We start from the raw sequence: 23,116 nt of genomic DNA on the forward strand, positions 1-23,116 counted from the left end.
TCTGTGGTTTAGTTTGTCTTTATAACTAGACAACCTACAAGTTAATTTGAAAGTCATTTTTGGATTTTGGCATAGAGGAGGGATTAGCTCTTGCAGATTGAATGAGCTTAGAGAAGAATGGTGCCATGTCATGCACATTCGAGAGTTATTTAGCCTTCTGTCTCAAATCAGAGACTCTGGCCCAAAATATTGATGAAGGTCACAGGAATCATTTGACCGACCAAATTTTTTACAGCCCAGAAAACCTAATCAAAATGCTCTGTACGCAAGAGCACCCACAGAGATAAGTTATTTGTGCATGCACATGAGCAATGACACAGATGCATACGCACACAGGCACCTTCATAAACACAGGATTAATTACAGTCTGCTCAACATATTTTTATGTTAAACTGCAAATCATGGCCACAGGAGGGAGAGTGAAAGACAAAGATTACAGTTATTACCTCCTCTCCCCACAGTGTGACCGTCACCATTTTGCTGGTTGTGTCCATTAGGTTGAGGGCCCTCTTAGAGACTTCCCTGCTGGTCTTTGTGGTGATGCGGGACACATCCTCTGCACTCAAACACACTCCAATCACATCTGTAGGCAGAAAGAAATCATATCACGTTGTTATCCATACATATTTCGTGAGTACAGGTAGATAAATAATGCGCTTAAGAAAAAAAATAACATTACAGAGGAGAGTGTTTGAAATGCCTCTGCATGGTATAAAGTGTAAAAATGCCCCCATAGATATCCTCTACATAATGTGAAGTGTTACCACATCCGAAGCTGTAAAGATCTAACGCGGCAAAGCGCTGACACCCCTCTGATATTGCCAAGTCACAGCAGACTGACATAAATGTCATAACAGGCTGGCTAACACCCAGGCCCACTTTCCAAATCACAACAAACACACTCATTCCTCATTCATGTTTCCTGTCATGTTCAAGGCTAAAGACTTCATTCAGGATTATCTCACTGAAGAGCAGTGACTGCTGAGCTCTAAGAAGGTGGAGCGCCTGGCCCACCATGACTAATATTAAAAGTCAAATTAATTTTTAAAGAGCTTATTTTACAAAACAAAAGTATGTCACAAGGTAACAGGACAAAGGAAACAATACAAATCAATGCATTAATGCAATGACATGGTGCAAATAAAACTAGAATTACCATGTTGTTGTTGGAGCTTAAATTTGTGTTGGTTCAGGCTCATACACATATGTACTGAACAGTTGAAATAATAAAGAAAAAAAACTAAAATGTAATGTGTTTATAACATTTCTGAGGAATATTATAATGCTAATGACTTTTAGGATTTAAAACACCATCATAGATCTTTTTTCCCTATTAAATGTTGGTGTTAAGTAGCATCTTAGAGTAGTTACTCTTGTATTATAGCCAAATGTGTGAGTCCAGTAAAGGATTATCCAAACTTAAGGACAAACTCCATCAAGGCACTCTTAAGATGTCATGTGGGGAGAGATAAAGAACCCAACAGAACATAATGGACCTAATCTGTCTATGGTCATAATCTATTAAAGGCTGGCATAAGCACAAAGGCATAATAAAAGTGACCAATGCAAAGGCAAGAAGAAAGCAGCCAAATTTAAATAGCTGTAAGCAGCAGATGTTTGTTTTTCTGCCCTGTGGAATTCCTGTCAACAAACTTAAATTTACATTCAGTGTTACTCACCAAGATTGTGTGTATCTGTGATCTGAGATATGTGCCTTGCTTGTCAGAAAACATTTGCAAAGCTGACTGTTTGAAATTGTGCATTGTGCATTGGCAGGGTATTAAGCCTCTTATTGCACGTTATTGCTGCCATTTGTCAATCAGTGGAAGTGTATAAATCAGAAGACAAATATGAGTTTTGCATTGTCTGTCTTTTTGTGTAAGATACAAACAAAACACCTGGGGGAAAGGCGAACTGTTCTGTCAGTCATCTAAAAGTGCCCATGCATTAAACAAAACCACAGGACAGAATTAGAATACTGATTTTGTAAATCAACCATTTTCTAAACTTCATTCTGCCGTCTGCTTCCTCTAACCTTTTTCTAAACTTTCCCCTTCCTCACCCAGTCCTCCCTTACTCTCTGTCAGCACTCTCTCAGCCCTCCTTAATTCCATTATGATTGAGACGATGTCATCCACCTCTGAACTCCATTATCACCACAGGAACAGGCTGACAGTTCTCATTACCATGTTATAATCCCCTATTTAACAAAGGAGTGGAGTGAGAGGGAAAGGGAGGAGAGAATGGAGAGTCAACAGATGACACACAGGACATATAACACTGCTCCTCCGTGACCAACACAAACACAAACTGTACGGCGTGGTGTGCTGTACCACCAGATGTTGTGTAAACTGTAGTCTCCATTCATGCTATGAATGCAAACCTGCTGAGTATGTTATTTACTTTTCTGGATGAGGCAGATGACTCACGAGGTTAAATACTGGCAGCATATTCTTGCATGAAACATTAGTGAATAGACCTCACTCAAGAACTAGTTGTAAAAATATGTTTGTCCTGAATATTTGAGCAATTCAGGACTACAACTACTTTCCAACAGACACATGTGTCAGCATGAGGCCTAGTGCATTTCTACAGCCTTCATTCTGAAAATTAGAATTACCAGATAACCAGTCATGTTGCATTTTATACTTTTTTCTGTTCAGACAAAGGTGCTTGTTTAATATAAGCACCTTTGCACAATCGTCACAGCGGACCTTCATCATCATAGACTCAAGTGAACCTTTTGGTCATATTTGGTAACATTTCATCATAGGATTCCTGAGATACAGTGTTATCCCACAAGAATGGGACTGATGCCTGCAATAAAGACAGCTAGAAAATATCATTCCTAAGGCCATGGTGGTAACAGGTAAACATCATTAAAAAAATGGTAGGAGCTGGTTTTGCCTATATACATGTTGCATACAGATCCTGCCTCCCCTTCTGGTCCAAACTGATGTCAGTGTTTAGAGAGGAACTATTGTGGGAATGATTACAGAATATGTGGGGGAATGGTACTCTGCAGACATGCTGATCATTTTTCAACTCACAGTCAACCTTTAACTTCAGCAGAATTTTGTTTACAGCCCGAGGGATTTCAAAACTGGCTCTTCTAATGACAGTTCTCTGCGTCACACAGATGTCAACACGCATCTTTCTTTCATCTAATTGCACCACTTGCTTGTCTGCTGTTAGCCCGTGCTTTAGACAGCACCACACAGTCATTGAATCATACTTTTGTTTTCTATCTTTAACACCTTGCTGTAGTTCACAAAGTTTAGAGAGGCTGTGAGTCATGTCATCATCAGAGTGTTCATCACAGACTGATGATTGGTTTGACATATCCATATCAGGATGAGCTCATCATAAATGTATCTGAAATGTGAAAAACGAGCTTGTCAGATGGGATTCTGGTTTGTGAAGCTAAAAAAAGCCAAGCAACTACCGATACATCTCCTGTCTTTGACTTTTTCCCAGCTGTTTATGTCACAGAGGCTGTACCTGATGTTCACCGGGGAAAAAAAAAACGCTGTCTCTTACCAACTATGGAATCTTTGTCTTTGTTTTCCAGTTCAGCAATAGGTACAAAGTCACAGTGCACGGTGGGAATGTCTTGACTGTCATCACATGGCACAATAGATGAATGAGCATGCAGGGTCATCTCATAGTCGTTTTTCAGCGAGCTGTACTGTTTGTTGGCCACTTTCAGTGTTGCCTTGGAGATGTAGTACACCTGCACAGAATGGGAAAGCAACGTGTATCAGCATTAAAAAAATTAGACCTAATCACACTAACTATAATTTCTTGTAAATGTGAAGCAAGGATAACTGACCACTTTATTGATCCTGCAAAGGGAATTATCATTACAATGCAACCTCTGTTCAACTGCAGCCTTTTAATAAGAATGGATAAACCTTCAGGTCTAACTAAGCTGTGGTGTCATCTCAGCCCCATCACTTCTCTAATTCACCAGAAAATAAGAAGCGAGCTGAGAGCGAGCCAGCAAAACAGCATAATTTAAACTCAATCTGCGAGGCACACTTCTTCATTTACTCTCCGAAGTCACCAATCCCCCACACCCCCCACACCTCTTTCTCTGTCTGCCTCTGCATTTATTCTCTTCCCCCTTCTTGCTTCCTCCCTGTCTGTTTTACCCCACACATAGACAGGAGGAGCATAAGACTAACGCGATAAGCGTTCTGGCTGCTCAGAGCCAGTCACACCCAGTCACTGTTCTGTCAATACTCGGATCACGAAGGGATGACGGATTCATTCCTTTATTTATCTTTGGAGGGCAGAGGGCACAAATTGGTTGTGGGCCTGCGTTGGGAGTCACTGGCAGTGGCTGATACCAGAGTCGGTGTGACTAGCAAAATGATGGCCAGGGTTAATTGAGTTATTAAGCTCTGTGGGCCAGACTAAGAGCCTTAACATGTGTTCTACCTGTCAGTAATTGCATAGGTACATAGCAACATACAAAGGGCACGCTGTGCAGACTGAGCACCACGGATTTCAACACAATCTTAATTCTTGATGTGCTTTTCTGTTGTTCCTGCTTTCTCTCTTTGCAGGAAATAAATTTCTTTCATTAAGTTCTTGTGTTAACAATCTATCAATCTATTTTTTAAATAAACTGAGTACTTTATGTGGAACTCACAAGTTCCATCTGACAGCAGTGGAGGTGTCACTACTATCAATGAGGATTTTTAAAATATATATAGACAAATATAATAAATATTATTCCTAAAAAAAACTGTATCACTTCTGTTAGGATACTCCTGAGTAAAATTTTGTTTGAGTTGCAGCCCCAAAGCAAGTTTAAGGCCCTGTGTCAGGGTGCCGGTTATGTAACAGGAGATGGAGCCGGTAGGCATTACATTTCTTACTAAGGGACAGTAAAGCAGATGCTTGCTGACACAAGGTCTTGAACCAGGGCCCTCTGGTTGAAAGATGATCCTACTAACAAATGCAACCTCAGGAGATTCTTTAAGACAGACTGGCCTGGCAAAAAAGATTGATGTGTCTTAATATTCTAGGCCCTGCTTACATGCACACTGAGGGGCTGTTTGGTCATTGTAAAGACTGACAAGTTCTCTTGTACATAGAGTGTGGTTAGGAACTTTTGTAATGGATTTACCATCAGTTTTCTCCAACAAGCTGTTTAGTGTAAACTAAGCCATGCACACAAGTTGGGTGATTATAATCATGTCATAAGTAATTAATACTTTCTGTTAAAATGTCACTAAAAGTTTGTTGATTAAGTCGAAGAAGCACCTGACCCTGGCATTACTGGGGGCGACAAAAAAGAGACAACTACGCCTGGAGCCAATGAATAAAAACAGAGCTCATTAATGCATCCAGTAAGTCTCCTTATATTTAAAGAGTCAATCAGTATGTAGCTTCTTGCAGTCTTTTAATAGATGTTTGGAACATTTTAATGATTTCTACTTTACTGTTTGTCTGTCCTCTCACTGTGTGGTTACTGACACAAACAGACTGACACACAAAGAAAAGCCTGAAGACAGCATTTTGTCCTCTTTCTGAGAAAAATCTACGTTTCAGCCAAATTTAAATGAGCCTCCTGCAGTATATGAATGAATGAATGATCTTTATTATCATTATACACCGGGTACAATTCAACCTTAAACCAGCTTGAACTTGACATTATATCTTTACTAAAGATACTGTACAAATGATCAAAATCACCTGCACATCCCTACAAAGTTTGAACCCTTTCTCTCATGATATCATGAAATCCCTTAGACATAAGGTGGTGTCTAGGGGATTGTTGTGGTGGACATTGACCACAACAAAGATCCTTAATTGGACAAACTAAGACAGATGAAGCTTTATATTAACTTTGTGTCATTTTTAGTGTTTCTATAACAGGATGCTTAGATGAATAATCAGAAGGACCAAAAACTTGAATGTGTGGATGTAATTATTATATAAGCATATAGTAAATAAAAAATAATTTAATTTAGCTTTCAATAATTTATAGAAATACTTAAAATGTATCCTCTCTGTATCAATTATTAAAGCACTGGAGCCTGAATTGCCACAAGAGAAACTTTATATATGCATCCTCCATTAAGAACACAGACAGCAAGACTGCCAGCTATTTCTGCTACAGTGGAGATAACCAGACACTTTAAACAACAAAAAAACATCAAAATGTCACTTAAAAAAAAAAAAAAGTTTTCATAAACTGCAGTCAGCTACTTTTTCATAGATGCATATATCCAGCAAAAAAAATCTTTTTATGACTCAAACACACACACACACACACACTGTATTTCAGTAACAAAACGCCTTAATGAGTCTCTTCCAAGAAAATCCTGTAATATTTGCCTCTGGCTCATTCATTGGCCAAAAGTTCTACAGGCAATCTAAAGACAGATTTTATTCTGCACTATTTTACCAAGGATACATTTTTTGAAAAGAAATGTGAATACAAAATGGATACCTGACTCAAGCTTAGACTGCAAACAGTTTGTGAATTTTTTATGGCCTTTAGATTTTGCCTTTTGCTTTTGTCAAAATGGATTTTGAGTCAGCTTTAGTGAAGAAATAGTATGACATCAGTAGATGACATTTGAAAAGAATTCAGAAACATTTCTTTGCACTGTTCAGAAACACATGCAGAAGTGATTGTTTTAAGGCCTTTTCATGTGTGAACAAACATAGGGTAAGTGGGATCTCCTCACCTTGCCTTGCTCCACTAGAGAGAAAAACTTGTCCACTTCATTGTTGAAGGCAGTGATCTTAATTTCCCCCTGATGACCAGCAGAGGATTTCAATTTAATGTTTCATCACATTAATATTACAAAAACTACCATGGTGACATTTCAGGCTTTAACTTCTGTACTCACACTCTCATCCACGATCTCAAAGGAAAAGAGCTTGCCTTCCCCTTTAGAGTTACTCCAGGTGCGGATATTGGACTTGTTGCTGACTCTGGCTCTGAGAGTCCATCTGTGGGTACAAAACATGCATTGGTTTTTGTATAAAAAAAAACTTAATTACACAGTGATCAATCCAAGTACTTAAGAGGTACAATTACATAAGCTTGTACTGAAGTGAGCATGTTAGCCCATTTCATCATGTAATACCACTTTGTACCACAACATGCGAGTCAATGTACTAGCAACCTCTTCTCAATCATGTTAGAGAACATGAATGAACGCAAGTACGGCTAAAGTAAAAAAAACAACCATTGGAGAACGTCATTAACTTGACAAGCTAGGGGTTATTTTAAGCCTAGCAGGGACATCATAACACTTCAGCTTCAAGTTGAACCAGGAAAAAAAGCTCTTATAAAAACCTTAATTAAAACATGTCAAAAAATCCCCCTTACTATTTACCTCAACTTTAAGCGAATGTATGGTGGACACTTACAGTATTACATATCCTTTGTTACAAAGAAAACAAAATGTTCTGTGTTCAGCAGTTATGTAATACTTAAGTAGGATGTTGTACTTTAAAGGTCAGCAAAAACAGTAAAGAATGCTGCAGAGACACTTAAAAAAGCTTCTGTTTTTTGTTAATGAGCATCTCAACTAAACTCACATCAGTCACATATGCGACACACAACTGCAAAAAGGAACAACTCCCAAAGAAATTGGACGAGTGTCTTTTCAGTCTTCTCAAAGTTCCATGGAAAGAAAAAAAAATATCCAGCAACTTTCTTTTCAAACGGTGAACTTGTTGTACATCTGCCAACTCCTGGATGCATTTAAAATGTGCTTCTTGTTCTGTTTTTAACAACAGCCAGCCAAGCTTGGCACTTTATGCAGCAGTGAGCTTTTTTGACTGCACTGATAATTGTGCAATGGAGGATATTCATACCATAACTTTTGCCTGCAATTAAATTCCCTATCATGAGAGCAGCTGCCGGCCCATAGAGAAACCCATTTCCTGCTCAGTATGGATAAGACTGGTAGACGAAGGTTTATGGCAGTCACAAGCCAATTACTGTCTGCTCTATGTGCTTTAACACCAGCAGAATGGGATGAGAGAGTCATGCTGTCATATTACAACACTGCGCACAAACAAAACATCTATGTATGATCTACCCAATACAACACTTTGTGTCACACACCTCATTTCATCCAAATGTTCACAGAAGAACCAGAGCTGCTGAAGTCATCTGTTTTACTCAGTGTAGGTACTCCCCAACTTCAAAGTTACAACAGTCATCAGTTTATTACAACACCTCAAGGCACAGTTATCTTTACAGTTTGCAATTTCAAACAGGGCTACATTATCAGTGCCCAAACATGAAGAGAGTTGACAAGGTACCTTTACTCCAATCTGGACGCCTACATCTTATTATAAAGTAAATGCTCTTGTCATTTGGAGCCAACTTTAAGGTCAGAGACAGAGACTTAAGCCTTAATGAAACGATAAGGAATGAGAGGTGGAAAAACAGCAGCAAAATGGAGCCCCGGAGGAGAATATCTAAGAAGGAAGGAAAGGAAAGGAAAAAAAAAAAGAGGTTGGCTAAATCCCCACTGGGCCAAATAACAGAATCAAAACCTCAGCAGCAGACCATAGAGACCCAGCAGTACCTGCCATAACAGTGTCCCTGTCTGAGGCAAGATCGGTCATTTCATTTCATTTCCATGCAAATGGGCTGAATAACATGTGCACGCTCAAATCCACACACACACATGTTCATATAATGTACGCATGCGCTACACACAGACGCTTTCAAACATGCCCCAAAGTGCTACCCAGAAATGTAAGCCATCAGGGAACTAGAGTTAACAGCATGAGAGAACATAGTCTGGCTGATGAATGAGCAGCAGAGAAGGAATCATTGACTGTATGTAAAGTAATGCATGTTAGTCAGCTTCAGGAATTTATCCTGATCCTCGACAGAATCTGAAACATAAACTCTGCAATAATCAGCGATTATTTGACATTCCATTTTGAACTGAGTGACCGTTAGGCACACACAGACCTCCACACTGATACTTACTTGCTGACATATGGGTTGAGATAAGCAATAGGAACCACTTTTGTTGAAGAACCCGGAGAGGCACTGGCAGCCTTTGAGGGCGAAAACTTCGAGGGCGAAAACTTCGAGGGCGAAAACTTCGAGGGCGAAAACTTCGAGGGCGAAGCCTTCATGGGTGGAGTCTTCACGGGTGAAGTCTTCATGGGTGCTTCTTTTGTAAACCCTCTTCCATGGCCTCGGGCAGGAGAAAAGGCTGCTGAGTGACAATATGAGACAGTTCATCAAAAACCGAGAGGGTAACTTAGTAGTATTTAGAGATAAGCAATTCATTAACTAACACAAAAAAATGCTGGACGTTTGCTGTTTCGGACATTATCCTTCCAATTTTGTTAACAGTGATTAGTTATTGATCGCCTTCAGTAAAAGTAAAAGTAGCATCCTGACAGGACCTTAGAGTTTAGCATTAGGCAATTAAAAATTTCCCTAATGCTAAAACACCCAGACAAAAATATTTCAGCTATAGTTATAAAACATTAATGGTAGTAGTATTATCTGATCATGTGAGCCTTTGCCAATTTATGAAATGCCTGAGAAAGTCGAGCTCACCCACAGATCTCCACAGAGTTACTTAAATCCCTGTTAACATCAGTTTGTGCCAATTATTAAAAGGTTTTTTTCTTTTCAGAGTAAGACTGCCAATCAATTATTCATTTAATATATTACTGGACCTGTGCCTTTCAGTCATAGGAAAAGGGAAGAATTAGGATTAGTTATCAGAATATCAGCCTTGTGGTCACATATACTAGTCTTAATTACAGGTGCTGCACGGCAACCACATTTTTTGTACTTAACCGAGTCAAAGTGAAGGGTAATTACTCAACAGCAATGAAGGAGGGAGACTAATAAAGATTATGTACAGTTATATTAATATATATGTATATCATATTGTGTGTGAGTATGGTGCTTAACAGAAACTTAATTAGATGTATGTACTTAACACTAAACAATTTGGCAGAAAATATCAGATGAAAACTAATGTGTAATTACTCAAGCTCGGAGTAGCTCAATAACCTAATCCTCTGTAAAACAGGATTAAAATGTTCATATTATTTGTATCAAAAAGAATACATTTAAATATCTTACATAATAATTAAACATTAAAAAGTTGTTTCCTTTTGTTTTTTAAAACTTTACAAATACGATTTGAACAGTTTGGAGCGGCCCACAGACTCTTAAGGTGCTATCTCACCTCCCACTATAAAGTAGCATTAGCCCCATCATTATGACTCAGGCTGAATTGTAATCTGTTGTGAAAATATTTTTTTATGTAATGCCTCGGCATAAATGATCTGCCATATTGTGCAGCAGCCTTTTGATGGAAGAATTCTCAGGGATAAAAGGAGTCAGTTCCACAGGGAGCACTCCCCTGATTTAAGCTTCTGTTTTAGTGCACAACAAATACTCACCTCTATGACACCCCTCCTCTGTGGGTGTGTGTGTGTGTGTGCTTCTGTGTGTGTGTGTGTTTGTGTGTGAGGTGAAAAAAAAAATCTATGGGGAAATCACAGATTGAACAGCTATTTTCAGACAAGGGGTAATTAACATCAATATTCATGCACACGATATGCACTTGGAGTGTTAGCAAGAGGGAGCTGGTAGCCAAAGAAGAGGCATGATAGGTGGTGGTGGTGGTGATGGTGGTGGTGGGGCTAGAGGGCATCGATTGTACAACACAGCACAAGGAGAGGGGCATCAGGCTTTATCAAAGACCCTCATTTTCTATGATTAGGATCAGTGCAGGCGTCTAATATGTATGCCTATAACGTATTCGACAGCTCCTGTTGTTGAAGATGGTGGCTGACGTGAGGATAGGACCTCACCCCAGGAACCAGGAAAGATGGAAATATATAGAACAAGAAAGAAGGCATAAACAGAGAAAGTGAATAATAAAGAGCTTATGTGTGTTTATGAGAGTGAGGGGAAAAAGGAGAAGAGTTATGAGGACAAAGGGAACGTGCAGAGAGTGGTTAGTGATGAATAATGAATATTTTTTTAACTGCACTTCAGCAAGTACGGAGCTCTTTTTGGAATTTAAATATCATCCGCGTAGCAGTTTGAAAGTAGTCGATTTCAAGTGATGGCTGCTGATGAATATTTAACTGAGAACACAGACGAGTCTGCGACTATGGTGTCATGACCTCTGACTTCACACCTACTACTGAAAGGCAAGTTTTTGTTTTTTCAGAATATTAATACTGTGACTCAGACACTGCTGTTTTTTGTGACTGAGAGTATGCTGTCAATTTTGACTGACAGAGCTTTCTATAGATGCTCAAACAGGATTTGATGCTAAAAATAATTCCTTCTAAAAGGACATTTTCTGATCACATCCTCCCACTCTCAAGCTTTGTCTGAAGAGGAGGTGGGAGGTTTTGCTGTTCATTTAACCAATCAAAGAATGCTTCCTAATGTCCTTGCTCCTCTGGCCTGTGATTTTAATTCATTATCACCAGTTTCTTTGAGGATCTGTATCTGAGAAAAAAAACATTCTAAACATATGCACTGTTGGTTTTTTATGTGGTTTCTGGAAATGATTGATAAGGTTCTGGCCTTAGGTAGTCAAAGATGAGTCATACAGCTCTCATATGTACAAGTTCTGTTTAACCCTAGCATCAACACACTGTCTGAGAAAATGATTAACATCATGCTGTCTCCTCTACTGTAGTCTCAGCTGAAGAGGACAATGAACAGATGGAGGCAGAATAAAATAAGTGGTTGCCATTTTGACAGAGATAAAGATGTCATTGCTGCTGGAGTTCAAGAAGCTGATTTCTACATAGAACACATCAGTATACCACACAACTGTTATAGTGTGTAGGAGTAGACAAAAAAAATAGGTTAGGCACCCACTTATTAACCACCTCTTATACTGTCTGAGCCCAACATGGCAGACTAAGTGTACCTGCTGCCTTTTTATAAACAAATGCTTTTAATTTTACCGCTCCCTCTTGTCTGTTCCATTTTATACAAACCCACTCATCAAGTCCACTCATTTATTTCCATCATACGCTGATGTAGGAAAACATAACAGCACTGGAGCAGCAGGCGTACATTTAATTATTCCTAAACTTTATGGATCACGTCTCAACAATTGGCACAAAAATAAGCGAGGATGTCCTTTTTGCTTAATACATTTCCTGATTTTTTTTGTATCTCTTCCTGAGAGGCAATGAGCCAAGTTAGCCAAATGGAAGAACCCTGGGACTCAGTGTACAGCTCGAGGACTGTGAAGTCTTCACAGATGTTTGAACTCAGATCGTCCAATAAAAACTGCAGCCTCCCTAGTCATTACATCGTCCACAGCTCATTGGAAACACTTGATTTGTGGCATTTAGCAATCTTGTTAAAGCACACAAATTTATCGACTTAGTGAAAATGCAATTTACAAAAATATTGGAAAGTAATCAAACACTAAGCCAGCAGTAGAAACCACTTTGAGATTTTATGCATGAGGCTTGTTTCTGGCTCTAAAGAGGAAAGCAGGACCATTTCATCAGCAGAACAATTAAACAGAGCAGCAGGTTTTCTGTATCTGCTGGGATCTCTGAGGTAACATGGATCAAAGGATGTAACGAGGAAGGAGTCTGATGAACTACTTAATGCAGAGCCGCATCTTTGCTGAGTCAAATTAGTTGACTTTCTCGCTCACCCTGCCTCCGTCTGTGCATCGCTCCAAGGGGATTCAGTCCACAACAAAATATTCATAAAGCCATGAACTGGAGGAGCCATCGGCCCACACAAGCTGCCTCAGTCACAATGCACACACAGACACACACCTACACATGCATAAACACACAATATACCAAGCACTCATTATCCACCCACATGCCTACATCCTCCACTGAGGAGGACTATCGGGTATGTTTCTGCCACATAACAAAATCAATGTCAATGCTGTGCAGCAGTTGGTGGTATAAAACAACTGAGTGTATCAAAGGCTTCACTAATAAAAGAGGAGCTAATAAAACACAGGCTACTTTAGGCATAATACATGACACAAGCCACTGTGGTAGGAAACCAACCATCATTTGGAGGTCCTGCTCTGTTAGAAAAATCTGTTTGGTGATAAAAGTGAGTTATGGACTCCTACAATGGCCACTGGACAACAGGATAGTCTCCTGCTCTGAAGCTGAGCTGTAAATATGATTCAAGAACCCAGTGTGATTAACTTATCCCGAAGGAATGACAGGGCTCCATCCTTTTAGCATTTCCTGTGGCTACTTTAAACTAGTTGGAAACCACATTGTGCCACATGATCCTCGTTCTTCAAAATATTAACCTGCAATCACACAGCAGCCTCTGAACACTAAGAGTCCATGAATATCAGATGACAGAAAACCAGAATTTACCTTTTGGTTTACTGAACTGTTCAGTTCAGTAAATGAGAAAAGGAACTACAAAAGCCTAATTTGGCCCTAAATTATAGCTGCAGAACAACCACTTAGAGAAACAGTCGGAGGACTGCAACTAATGTTTTACTCAAAGGGTACATGGCTCCCTCTTTTGGCAAGATTTGGATGTGCAAAAATATTCAAAATTAACTTATTTGTTAAAAAAATATCCTCATTCATTTCCCACTCCCTTGTTACTAATGAACAGAACTATATAGTTTATATGAACTACATCTCAAGAGTTCCTTCTGTATGACAGCATTTACAGGTAAATAAATTCCACTTGACATTATGTTGAGCTAAGTCTAATGCAACTGCTAAAGAATACAAATGCTAAATATTTAAATAGGTGAGAAAAACAGAAAAACAAAATACCTAGAATGCTAGATCTGTGCCTATGCAGTGTATAATGTATGTCAGCTTCCTGCCGATCACTTGCACGTGGAATAGCAATAGTTGCCAAGTATATAAACACTTACAAATGTCCTTGAGTGTATATACAGTTTACAGAAAAGAGTTTTGTAAATCACAGGTTGGGCATGACCACTGTAAAGGGTAAATGCGAGGTGACAAGGCTCAAGTCTCAAGGCTAACTCTTCTAACATGAAATATCATTCTTGAGGTGTTGAGGTGCCTACAGCATGCGCCAAAATTAATAAAAAACAAAAACATTTTTATTGTAATGTAGCAATTTTAGACCAAAACACCTGCTAGGAGTGTCACACTGCCCAGAACTTATTTGAAATGACTTGAATGCATATATATAGAATCTTATAAAGTCTCTGACATGACACTCACTGGAGGTTCCAGGTGCTGCAGCAGACGGACTGGATGAGGGTTCAGAGCTGCTTGATGACACCTTCTGTGGAGACGACGTCTTACCTGCCAGTTAAACAAACACCATGAGGGACCTGCAGAAGCTGTTTTTATTGCAGTTCTTCATCTATGCACATATTAGAAGCCATACCATCTGCATTATATGGAGTGGGATTTCCAATCTTTCCTCCAGTCTCGTCAGCCGACTGCAATATCTCCATGTCTATCACAATCACTACCCTCCTGGAACGCAGAAAAGTAAATGTGAGCCCAAATGGGATTAAAGCAAGCAAAGGCAAAGAGACAGAAAGAATGATGAGGAAGACGGTAAACAAACCGGCCATCTGTCATTGTGTTGGTGGCGGTCTTCTTCAACACACACACGCAATGTGGCACCAGAAGGTTTTCTTCTGGCAAATGGTTCAACTGGGTGGCCAGAAGGAGTGCTACACGTAACAAAATATAGACACGGTCATGTCAAACAAACATTTACAGAGGGAAATATTGATATAACTGATGAACTGATATAAATGTTGATTTACAGATGGGTCAGAAGTCAGTGCAGTATCAGTACTGTCTTCGATTAAACCACAGTCAAACTACTCACAACTCAAAGAGTGCAGACCATCACTCATCATAAGCCGGAACCTAGGTGGGCCTGATTGACTAATGATTGGACGGATGTTCTGAAAGGCACAAAGCAAAGTGTAAAACAATATTACCCTCTTTACCACTGCATGGTTGGCAGTTCAATGAGAGGTTTTAAGCAGAGTAAATTAAATTCATTGTAGTTTCGTTCTGAAATTATTTTTTGAATGTAATTTGGTACAAAACGCAAATAACATTATTACAACAAGGTAATTAATCAAAATCATAAATTATAAAAGCAGAATGAAATAGTTTCAGTAGTCAAAAATATTAACTTCATAATTTTAAAAGTAAGAAGCTGTAAAAGAGCTGTTCATTGACTTACCAGGAGCTGCAATACTGGATTGTTGACCTCTATGCCTTTAAACAGGGCCTACACAACAACAACAACACACGTGAACCTGTTAGTACATGTTCCCTGACCTCATCCTGTCCCACTACATTACCAATGATGCTAGTACATGCTAAAGTCTAATCACATTAATGAAGTGTCATTTAGTTTGCACAACCCCTGTAGGTACGCATTAGTACGTAGTAGAGGGAGGCATTGCTGTTTAAAACACAAGATAACTGGGCTGGACCCCGATTAACACAGTAAAATGTACGCTTCTGACGTTTGATATCAATGTTCATGCAACTAACAAATCTTATTAGCTCACAATGCTAGCACATTCCACTAATGTAGCGCTATATTGCCAAATGGTAGGCCCTTATGAGGGGAAAAAACATGGGTTCAGTTACATTAATGTTCATACTTACTTCAACTGCCCCCTGTGTGAGAGTTACACTCATGTCTCCTGTCTGAAGTTATTCTCAAAGCCTGCAGATTTTAGCTATCCTTCTATAAAGCTAAAAACAGTGTGCATGTTATCGCGAGAGACTCGAGACAAACGAGACTTCCCAGACAAGCGCGAAAAGTTACACCGGATGTGATACGTTTTTTATGCCTTCACAATAAAAGATGCAACTTTGGCGACAGCCAGATGTAGAAATTAATTCTACGTACTTGAGGTTTATAACTTGAGATTTTGCATTTATACTACTATTACCCTCCACTCCGTTACAACAATATTCTACTGCGTTATTTGACAGCGATTAGATGTAAGTGTCATAACATATTTTTGAGTCATTCCAGTTTGTCAGATCAGACTTCAGGCCTAGGGTTGAGGAACGTTTCCATACAGTATAGGTTTTATTTTGAAACTCATAGCAGGAAACGTTCTTTCGATCCACGGTACTTTGAAGGCAAACAGCGCTGTTCGGTTCGGTTAGACTTCATGATGGATCTTCCGTGTCTGCAGTGGCAAGATCATGTGGCGCAGAAATGGACCAGGCTGTACCCCGAGCTAAAGGAAACATTTACATCTCTGCTTGAAATAGATGATGTTTTTCAATGTGCTTTAAGTCTGACAACGTGAGTAGCAGCTAGCTAACTACTGTAGTACTAGTGGATCCAAACCGCCTGGGCTATAAAACCTGATACAACAGTTTATTTACTGTAAACAAAGTTTGAACAAGGCTCTGGCTTAGTTATTTCTCGTGTCAGTATTCAGTGGCTTCTCTTCTTTTTCTTCCAGTCAAGATGATCTGGACTTTTTGCAGTCAATGTCTGCAGGATACTCAGTGCAGAAGGATGCAGAGCAAGCAGCCCAATGCAGGGAGAGGGGAAACTCCAGCTTTAAGACTAGAAACTACACAGAAGCTGCTTTGCATTATTCACAGGTAAAGGGAAGGTGTTTGAACCAGGAAGTATAGATGCTTCACTTAATAAAGGATATGATGCAATACAAATATTTAAAGGTTTTATAAACATAAACTATTATTCTCTGCACTTTGTGTCTCTGTGACAGGGCGTTTGCTTTGCACCTCAAAGTTCAGAGCAGCTGTCTCTGTGCTATGCCAACCGCTCTGCTGCGCTTTACCATCTGCACAACTACAAGGTATAGAACTGAAACAGTCTGAAAATAGGTCTTGTAGATGTTTTGCAACAGATTTGCATCATGATCTTTGTGTCAATGCTGCGGCTCATGCGCGTTTTTCTCTTTACTTCAGGAATGCCTTAATGACATTGACAATGCCCTGAAGAATGGCTATCCCTCACATCTGCAACACAAACTACACGACCGCCGCGCACTCTGTGTCAACTACCTGTCAGCGCAGGAGAAAGCAAACGAGGATGATCACAATCCTGCTTCAGTGAATCCAAAAGGTTCAGACAGGGTACCAGCATCACCTTTAGGCCCTGACACATTCGGAATTTGCCCTCAAACAAATGTTGGCTACAATGTGGAGAAAGGGCGACACCTGGTGGCTGTAGAGACAATAGCAGCTGGAGAGGTGATTCTTATAGACAGGCCGTACAGCTGTGTCCTCATACCAGGGATGGAGGAGGTGAAAGGGAAAGGGGGACAACAGGACGCAGAGACAGAGGTGTTGTTTGGGACAGAGCACAGGCGCTGTCATTTCTGTTTGACTGAAACGCTGAGTCCTGTGCCGTGTGAGGGCTGCAGTTACAGCCGGTACTGTTCAACCAGTTGTCAGCAGGAAGCCTGGGAAGAACATCACCGCTGGGAGTGTCCATTGGCAGCAGATCTGATGGTGATGGGTGTGATGTCACAACTCGCACTGAGGGTTACACTAAAGGCTGGGATGAAAAATGTCCAAAAAGCCAGGGAGCAAATCGGAGATGAGCAGAAGATGTCTGCACCAAGCTGTCTTAATAGTGACTCTTACCTGAGAGTGTTTCATTTACTGCATCACATAAATCGGCAATCTCCTCACCTGCGTTTTCTGTGTGCAGTTACCATAGCAACACTTTACTTGAAGCTCAGCCAAGCAGGACCTCCACCTATATCTTGGAATCTAAGTAGTCCCACAGCGGCAATCAGCCAGTCAGCAGAACATGTACCATGTACCACAGATTGGAAGTCAGAGCAGTTGCTGATGGGAAGTGCAGTTCTGAGGCACGTCCTGCAGTTAAAGTGTAACGCCCAGGCAGTCATCACAATGCAGGATACAGGTAACTCTTATGCACAACTTATAATTAAGTATGAACTTAAGTCTGGTCTTATTTTGTCAGAAACAAAACATTTTGCTCCCCTGTTTGATCTGTTTAGCCTATAATTTTTGAGCCTAAAATGACTTTTTCGCCACAGTAATTGAACTTCTGTAGTGCAAACCAACAAAGAAGATGTGCCTTTTAATAATTGCATATTCGGCTGTGTTTGTTGCACTATGACACACACACATACAGTATATATATATATATATATTTTTTTTTATTATTTTTTTTTTTTTTTTGCATCTCACAGGGACAGCAAACCTACCAGTGCAGTCCAGCTGTGAAATTCGCATTGCCACAGCAATATTCCCGACTCTCAGTCTACTCAATCACTCCTGCTGTCCTAACACCAGTCTGGCATTCAGCACTGGGTCTACAGCTAAGCCTTCAGACCTGTCTGCACACATCTGTGGAAGTAAAGATGAGCACAGAAACAAGGACCATGGACCAGGGGCTGTTATTGTGACAGTCAGGGCAAACAAAGTTATCGGCCCTGGACAGGAGATCCTACACTGCTATGGTAGGTTAGGGGCATTAAAGGCCTTCTATAACATATCTACTTTTAACTTGCAAACAACAGTGTTCACATCTTCCACTCAGGTCCTCACAGCAGTAGGATGGTGACCAAAGAGCGCCAGCATCTCCTATATGAACAGTACCATTTCCTGTGTCAGTGTGAGGCCTGCAGCCAGCAGCAGCAAGAAGAGGTTAAAGAGGGCAGACAGCAATGCTCAGGCACCAGAGGCAGTCCACATAAGTCTGGACTCCTCTGTTTTAAGTGCAAAGGATCTCTTAAAGTAAAAGATAATTACTTTTTTACCATATGACATTGACCTTACTGCTGTCCTATGATAATGATCTATGATGTTTTGAATATCTTTTAAGAAAAGTACTGAGAACGGAGAACCAATGTTTCTATGCTCACGATCATCCTGTGGTCATCGTATGTCTCCATCTGATGTGAGCCGCAGGCTGCAGGAGATGAGAGTCAACCTGGAGACGGCTCATGGACTCATGGAGAGAGACAGGCCAGGTGACTGGGAGACTCTAATGCTGATACAGTATGTAAATATAGTAACATATAAATACCATCACCATGTTATTTTTCTGCTCTGCCCTCCTTCAGGTGAAGCTCTGAGACTGTTGGAAAGGACTCGGAGTGAGTCGGGACTAATTCTTGAAGAGACACACCCGTTACAGGGGGAGCTGGCAGATGCCACAGCCAGAGCATATGCTACCATGGGTGAGGATAACAGCAGCTTCTATGTATGTCTGCATATAGGCTGTGTGTTTCATACACTGCTACTGTTGCATATGGTGGGGAAGAGCTGTTATATTGTGTTTGTCTAACACCCAGAAGAGGCTCAGTGTCACCATTGTACAGACTTTAATTAGGAACAATTGTTATCTTTCCTTGCAAAAAATGTGGCAGCGCTAACAGCTGCTGAGCAAGGCAGTAATGATTGGCCACATATTGTTGTGATAATTCAGTACTGAATGTACTGTACTAAAAGTAGCTAAAGCAAGGAAACCTTTATATTAGCTGAATTTTCAGATACCCTGAGGAGTCTTACAAATCATTATGGTCAATGGGCCTGACTGAAATGGTTGGCAGTTAAGATTATGCAGTTTTCTTTTTTAATGCTTCCTTTAGGTGACTGGAATAATGCAGCATCCCATCTGGAGCAAAGTGCTGCAGCTATTGGCGCCCAGTATGGAGAAGACAGCATTGAACTGGGTCGACAGCTCTTCAAATTAGCTCAGTTACACTTCAATGGGTGAGTAAGTCACACAGACAGCAAGAAATCCTTTCAAGTCATGCTTTTTTTTTTTTTTTTTACAAGACTGATGTTATATCTGTAGTCACGCTGCAGATGCCTAATCTTGGGACATCTAAGATTAGTAAATTAAATCTCATTAAAAAACTCTGCAGTCTCTACATTTCTATTTCATTGACACTATCAGTAGAAATAACAGATTTGTGTCTTTTCCCAGAGGTGCCAGAGGCCCAGCTCTCTCTGTCATCCCCAAGGTCAGACGACTCCTCTGCCTTCACTGTGGTCCTCACTGCCATGAATTACAGGAGCTGAAAGCCATGGAACAGTGTCTACGAGGGCAGTCCTGAATAAACAAAGAGGGAACAAAAACCTGAGAGTTTTTTTTTCTGATTGATGACTGTCTTTGTTTTGTGTTTCTGTATATACAGTCACACACAAATGGCCACAGCTATGGATGCAGTACATCATGGCCTCTCTGACCTCTCTGTGTCAAAATGTATCCATCAATAATTTCAATTTCATGCCCCAGTGGTACTCCTGCAGGGTGAAACAGCTTATCCAGCAGGTGCTTCCAGGTTACATGTATTCTCTAAATGAAACAAGAGTAAAAGTGTGTTTTCCATGATTGTGTGTGTTTGTCCAAACTCAACAAGACAACAAAATGATTGTAGAGTGTTTGTAAATCTATAAAATATCCTCAGCTACTGTGGTGCATACATGTGTCTGTCTGACCTTTAGATGGCAGCAGTTATCCACTGACTAATTCAATTTCATACTTGAATGAAGGGAAGGATTGTAGCTTTTACTCTTGAACCTACAGTATACCCCACATGTCCTGCAAGACCTCCAAGTTAAGTCTTTATAAATCACTTATGCTGTGTTCCTTTAATTAATAACCAGGTGTGTATGTGGTGTAGATGGATGAAACATTGGCGTTCCACATTCAAAACAATATGTCTCTGCCGTGGGGACAATAAAATCTTGATCACAGCAGGAAGTCTCCAGGCGTCTGCCAGTTTATGCATCATCAGTATCTGGAGGGGAGCCAATCCCTGGATGTACGTGTACAAATCAAGGTCAAGGAGAAAAGACTCAGCTGGTGCAGTTTACCACGGCTGCAGATTACTGCGGTGGCAAGGTTGTTACAGGAGCAAATAAGTCATTCATAAAGAGCGGAAACTAAACTTAAAGCAGCAATGAGAATGCATGCAAGGATGATTAATGAAGTTTTACTGAGATCAGGGGTGCAACTATGATTGTTATCATCTATCATTTTCTCCAAGGATGCAGAGTATTGTTCATTTTCACACGTCTAGTGCAAATATTGTCCGGCTCATTTTTTTGTTATAATATATGCATGTTTGTTCTAATGAATGATGTTTGCTGCATGTTTGGTCCTCTCTTGCTCTCTCTCTCTCTCTCTCTCTCTCATCCTCTCTGTCCCGTCTACCTCTTCTTCTCCTTTCACCGGCCGGCTATCAGTAAGAGGGTTCCCCTTATGAGCTGGGTCCTGCTCAAGGTTTCCATCTGTTAAAACAGAGGCACATTTTCTTATCTTCTACATCAAAATGTATATTTAGCTTTGGTTCTTGTAGTTTGTGTTTGCACTCCTAATGCTAAACCTCTACTTATTCTATGTCTTCTAAGTTATTTCTGTTTGTTTTCTTCTTGTAAGCTAAGCAATGTGTGCTTCTATATATGGAGAGCTGAAGGAGAAATATAAGCTCATGTTAAAAAGGAATCACATGAGCAAAACCAAATATTGAGAGGTGAGGAGGGAAAAGAAGAGAATGAGAAACAGAGCCCATGAATAAGACGGCAGACAGTCTCCCTGCTGTTTCAGTATCAGATCACAGATTCCTTATTTGACTGCCCAATGCCATTTGAGGCCATTTCCACTGGTGGAGAGCTCGGGCTTATCAGATGTCTTGCTATACATAATGCAATCAAAAATGACCAGACCACAAACAAAAAGCTGTGGTGTGTGATTTCTGTGACAAGGCCTGTGTCAATATCTGTAATACAGCCAAGCAGGGTTGCTACATGTTGAGCTGGCCTGACTTGACTTCTGTCCTCTATGCTGCTGATCGTCAACATTACCACCACGCCTGCATGAATTATACACATAGCTGTAACCATAACAACAAACTGTGACCTCCTCTCTGAAGGTGTGGCTGCTAAGTGGAAAAAAAGGATCTACACGTGGAAGTCATCATGTGGCTTCTGAAGATAAAATGCCACAAACAAACCAACAAGACATTCTATAAACAGCATACAGTGATCATAATTATTATTATTGTACGTGAGTTTAATCAACCACACGAAAAAAAATTATAACAGCCACCTAAAAATAATACAGTGTGAGCTAAATATTAAACTGGGTGTCCACATTTAAAGGTGAACATGAGACCAAACAAAGGCTTGAGTCAAACAAAGGCTGATGAATAGGTGCTGAAATGAAGGTTGAGATTATTGCTGTGAAGTGCTAAACTACACTCAACAAAAATATAAACGCAACACTTTTGTTTTTGCTCCCATGTTTCATGAGATGGACTTGAAGATCTAAACTTCATTCAAGATACACAATATTACCATTCCTCTCAAACATTGTTCACAAATCTGTCTAAATGTGTGATAGTGAGCACCTCTGCTTTGCTGAGATAATCCATCCCACCTCACAGGTGTGCCACATCAAGATGCTGACCTGACATCATGATTAGTGCACAGGTGTACCTCAAACTGCCCACAATAAAAGGCCACCCTGAAATGTGCAGTTTTGTCTCACAGCAAAATGCCACAGATGCCACAAGCATTGAGGGAGCGTGCAATTGGCATGCTGACAGCAGGAATGTCAACCAGATCTGTTGCTCGTGCATTGAATGTTCATTTCTCCACCATAAGCCGTCTCCAAAGGCGTTTCAGAGAATATGGCAGTACATCCAACCGGCCTCACAACCGCAGACCACGAGTAACCACACCAGCCCAGGACCTCCACATCCAGCAGGTTCACCTCTGAGATCGTCTGAGACCAGCCACTCAGACAGCTGCTGAAACAATTGGTTTGCATAACCAAACAATTTCTGCACAAACTGTCAGAAACCGTCTCAGGGAAGCTCAACTGCATGCTCGTCGTCCTCATCGGGGTCTTAACCTGACTCCAGATCGTCGCCGTAACAGACTTGAGTGGGCAAATGCTCACATTCGATGGCGTCTAGCACGTTGGAGAGGTGTTCTCTTCACGGATGAATCTCGGTTTACATTGTTCAGGGCAGATGGCAGACAGCGTGTGTGGCGTCGTGTGGGTGAGCGCTTTGCTGATGTCAATGTTGTGGATCGAGTGGCCCATGGTGGTGGTGGGGTCATGGTATGGGCAGGCATCTGTTATGGACGAAGAACACAG

At 40.5% G+C, this 23,116-nt stretch overlaps 2 protein-coding genes across 7 annotated transcripts in view; one reads left to right on the forward strand and one right to left on the reverse strand.

The window, feature by feature from the left end:
• The window catches only part of LOC114446655 (replication protein A 70 kDa DNA-binding subunit-like), a 32,362-nt gene extending 16,608 nt beyond the window's left edge, over positions 1 to 15,754 (reverse strand). The window contains exons 1-12 of one of the 5 annotated variants that reach the window (XM_028422343.1): positions 15,637 to 15,754; positions 15,203 to 15,250; positions 14,837 to 14,915; positions 14,567 to 14,675; positions 14,381 to 14,472; positions 14,212 to 14,295; positions 9,149 to 9,197; positions 8,984 to 9,118; positions 6,873 to 6,975; positions 6,708 to 6,776; positions 3,541 to 3,733; positions 447 to 583 (exon numbers count right to left, since the gene is read on the reverse strand). In XM_028422343.1, coding sequence (XP_028278144.1) covers positions 447 to 583; positions 3,541 to 3,733; positions 6,708 to 6,776; positions 6,873 to 6,975; positions 8,984 to 9,118; positions 9,149 to 9,197; positions 14,212 to 14,295; positions 14,381 to 14,472; positions 14,567 to 14,675; positions 14,837 to 14,915; positions 15,203 to 15,250; positions 15,637 to 15,669 — 1,131 coding nt within the window. In that variant the 5' untranslated portion in view covers positions 15,670 to 15,754. Of the gene's footprint in view, positions 1 to 446; positions 584 to 3,540; positions 3,734 to 6,707; positions 6,777 to 6,872; positions 6,976 to 8,983; positions 9,219 to 14,211; positions 14,296 to 14,380; positions 14,473 to 14,566; positions 14,676 to 14,836; positions 14,916 to 15,202; positions 15,251 to 15,636 lie in introns of all 5 variants that reach the window. The other 4 variants (XM_028422342.1, XM_028422341.1, XM_028422340.1 and 1 more) reach the window with 4 other exon arrangements.
• Positions 15,755 to 16,112: 358 nt separating this feature from the next.
• On the forward strand, positions 16,113 to 20,538 carry smyd4 (SET and MYND domain containing 4). Of its 2 annotated transcripts, XM_028421322.1 has the most exons (10): positions 16,113 to 16,291; positions 16,455 to 16,599; positions 16,728 to 16,817; positions 16,930 to 17,896; positions 18,189 to 18,458; positions 18,539 to 18,735; positions 18,824 to 18,971; positions 19,065 to 19,181; positions 19,593 to 19,716; positions 19,934 to 20,538. In XM_028421322.1, exons 1-10 carry the CDS (start codon positions 16,155 to 16,157, stop codon positions 20,061 to 20,063), a joined length of 2,325 nt encoding a protein of 774 aa, XP_028277123.1. In that variant the 5' UTR covers positions 16,113 to 16,154; the 3' UTR covers positions 20,064 to 20,538. The 2 variants fall into 2 exon arrangements, with proteins under 2 accessions (XP_028277123.1, XP_028277122.1); XM_028421321.1 differs by having other exon boundaries at positions 18,824 to 19,181.
• Positions 20,539 to 23,116: the final 2,578 nt, after the last annotated feature.

This window comes from Parambassis ranga, chromosome 14 (assembly GCF_900634625.1).
Source record: "Parambassis ranga chromosome 14, fParRan2.1, whole genome shotgun sequence".
NCBI lineage: Eukaryota > Metazoa > Chordata > Actinopteri > Ambassidae > Parambassis > Parambassis ranga.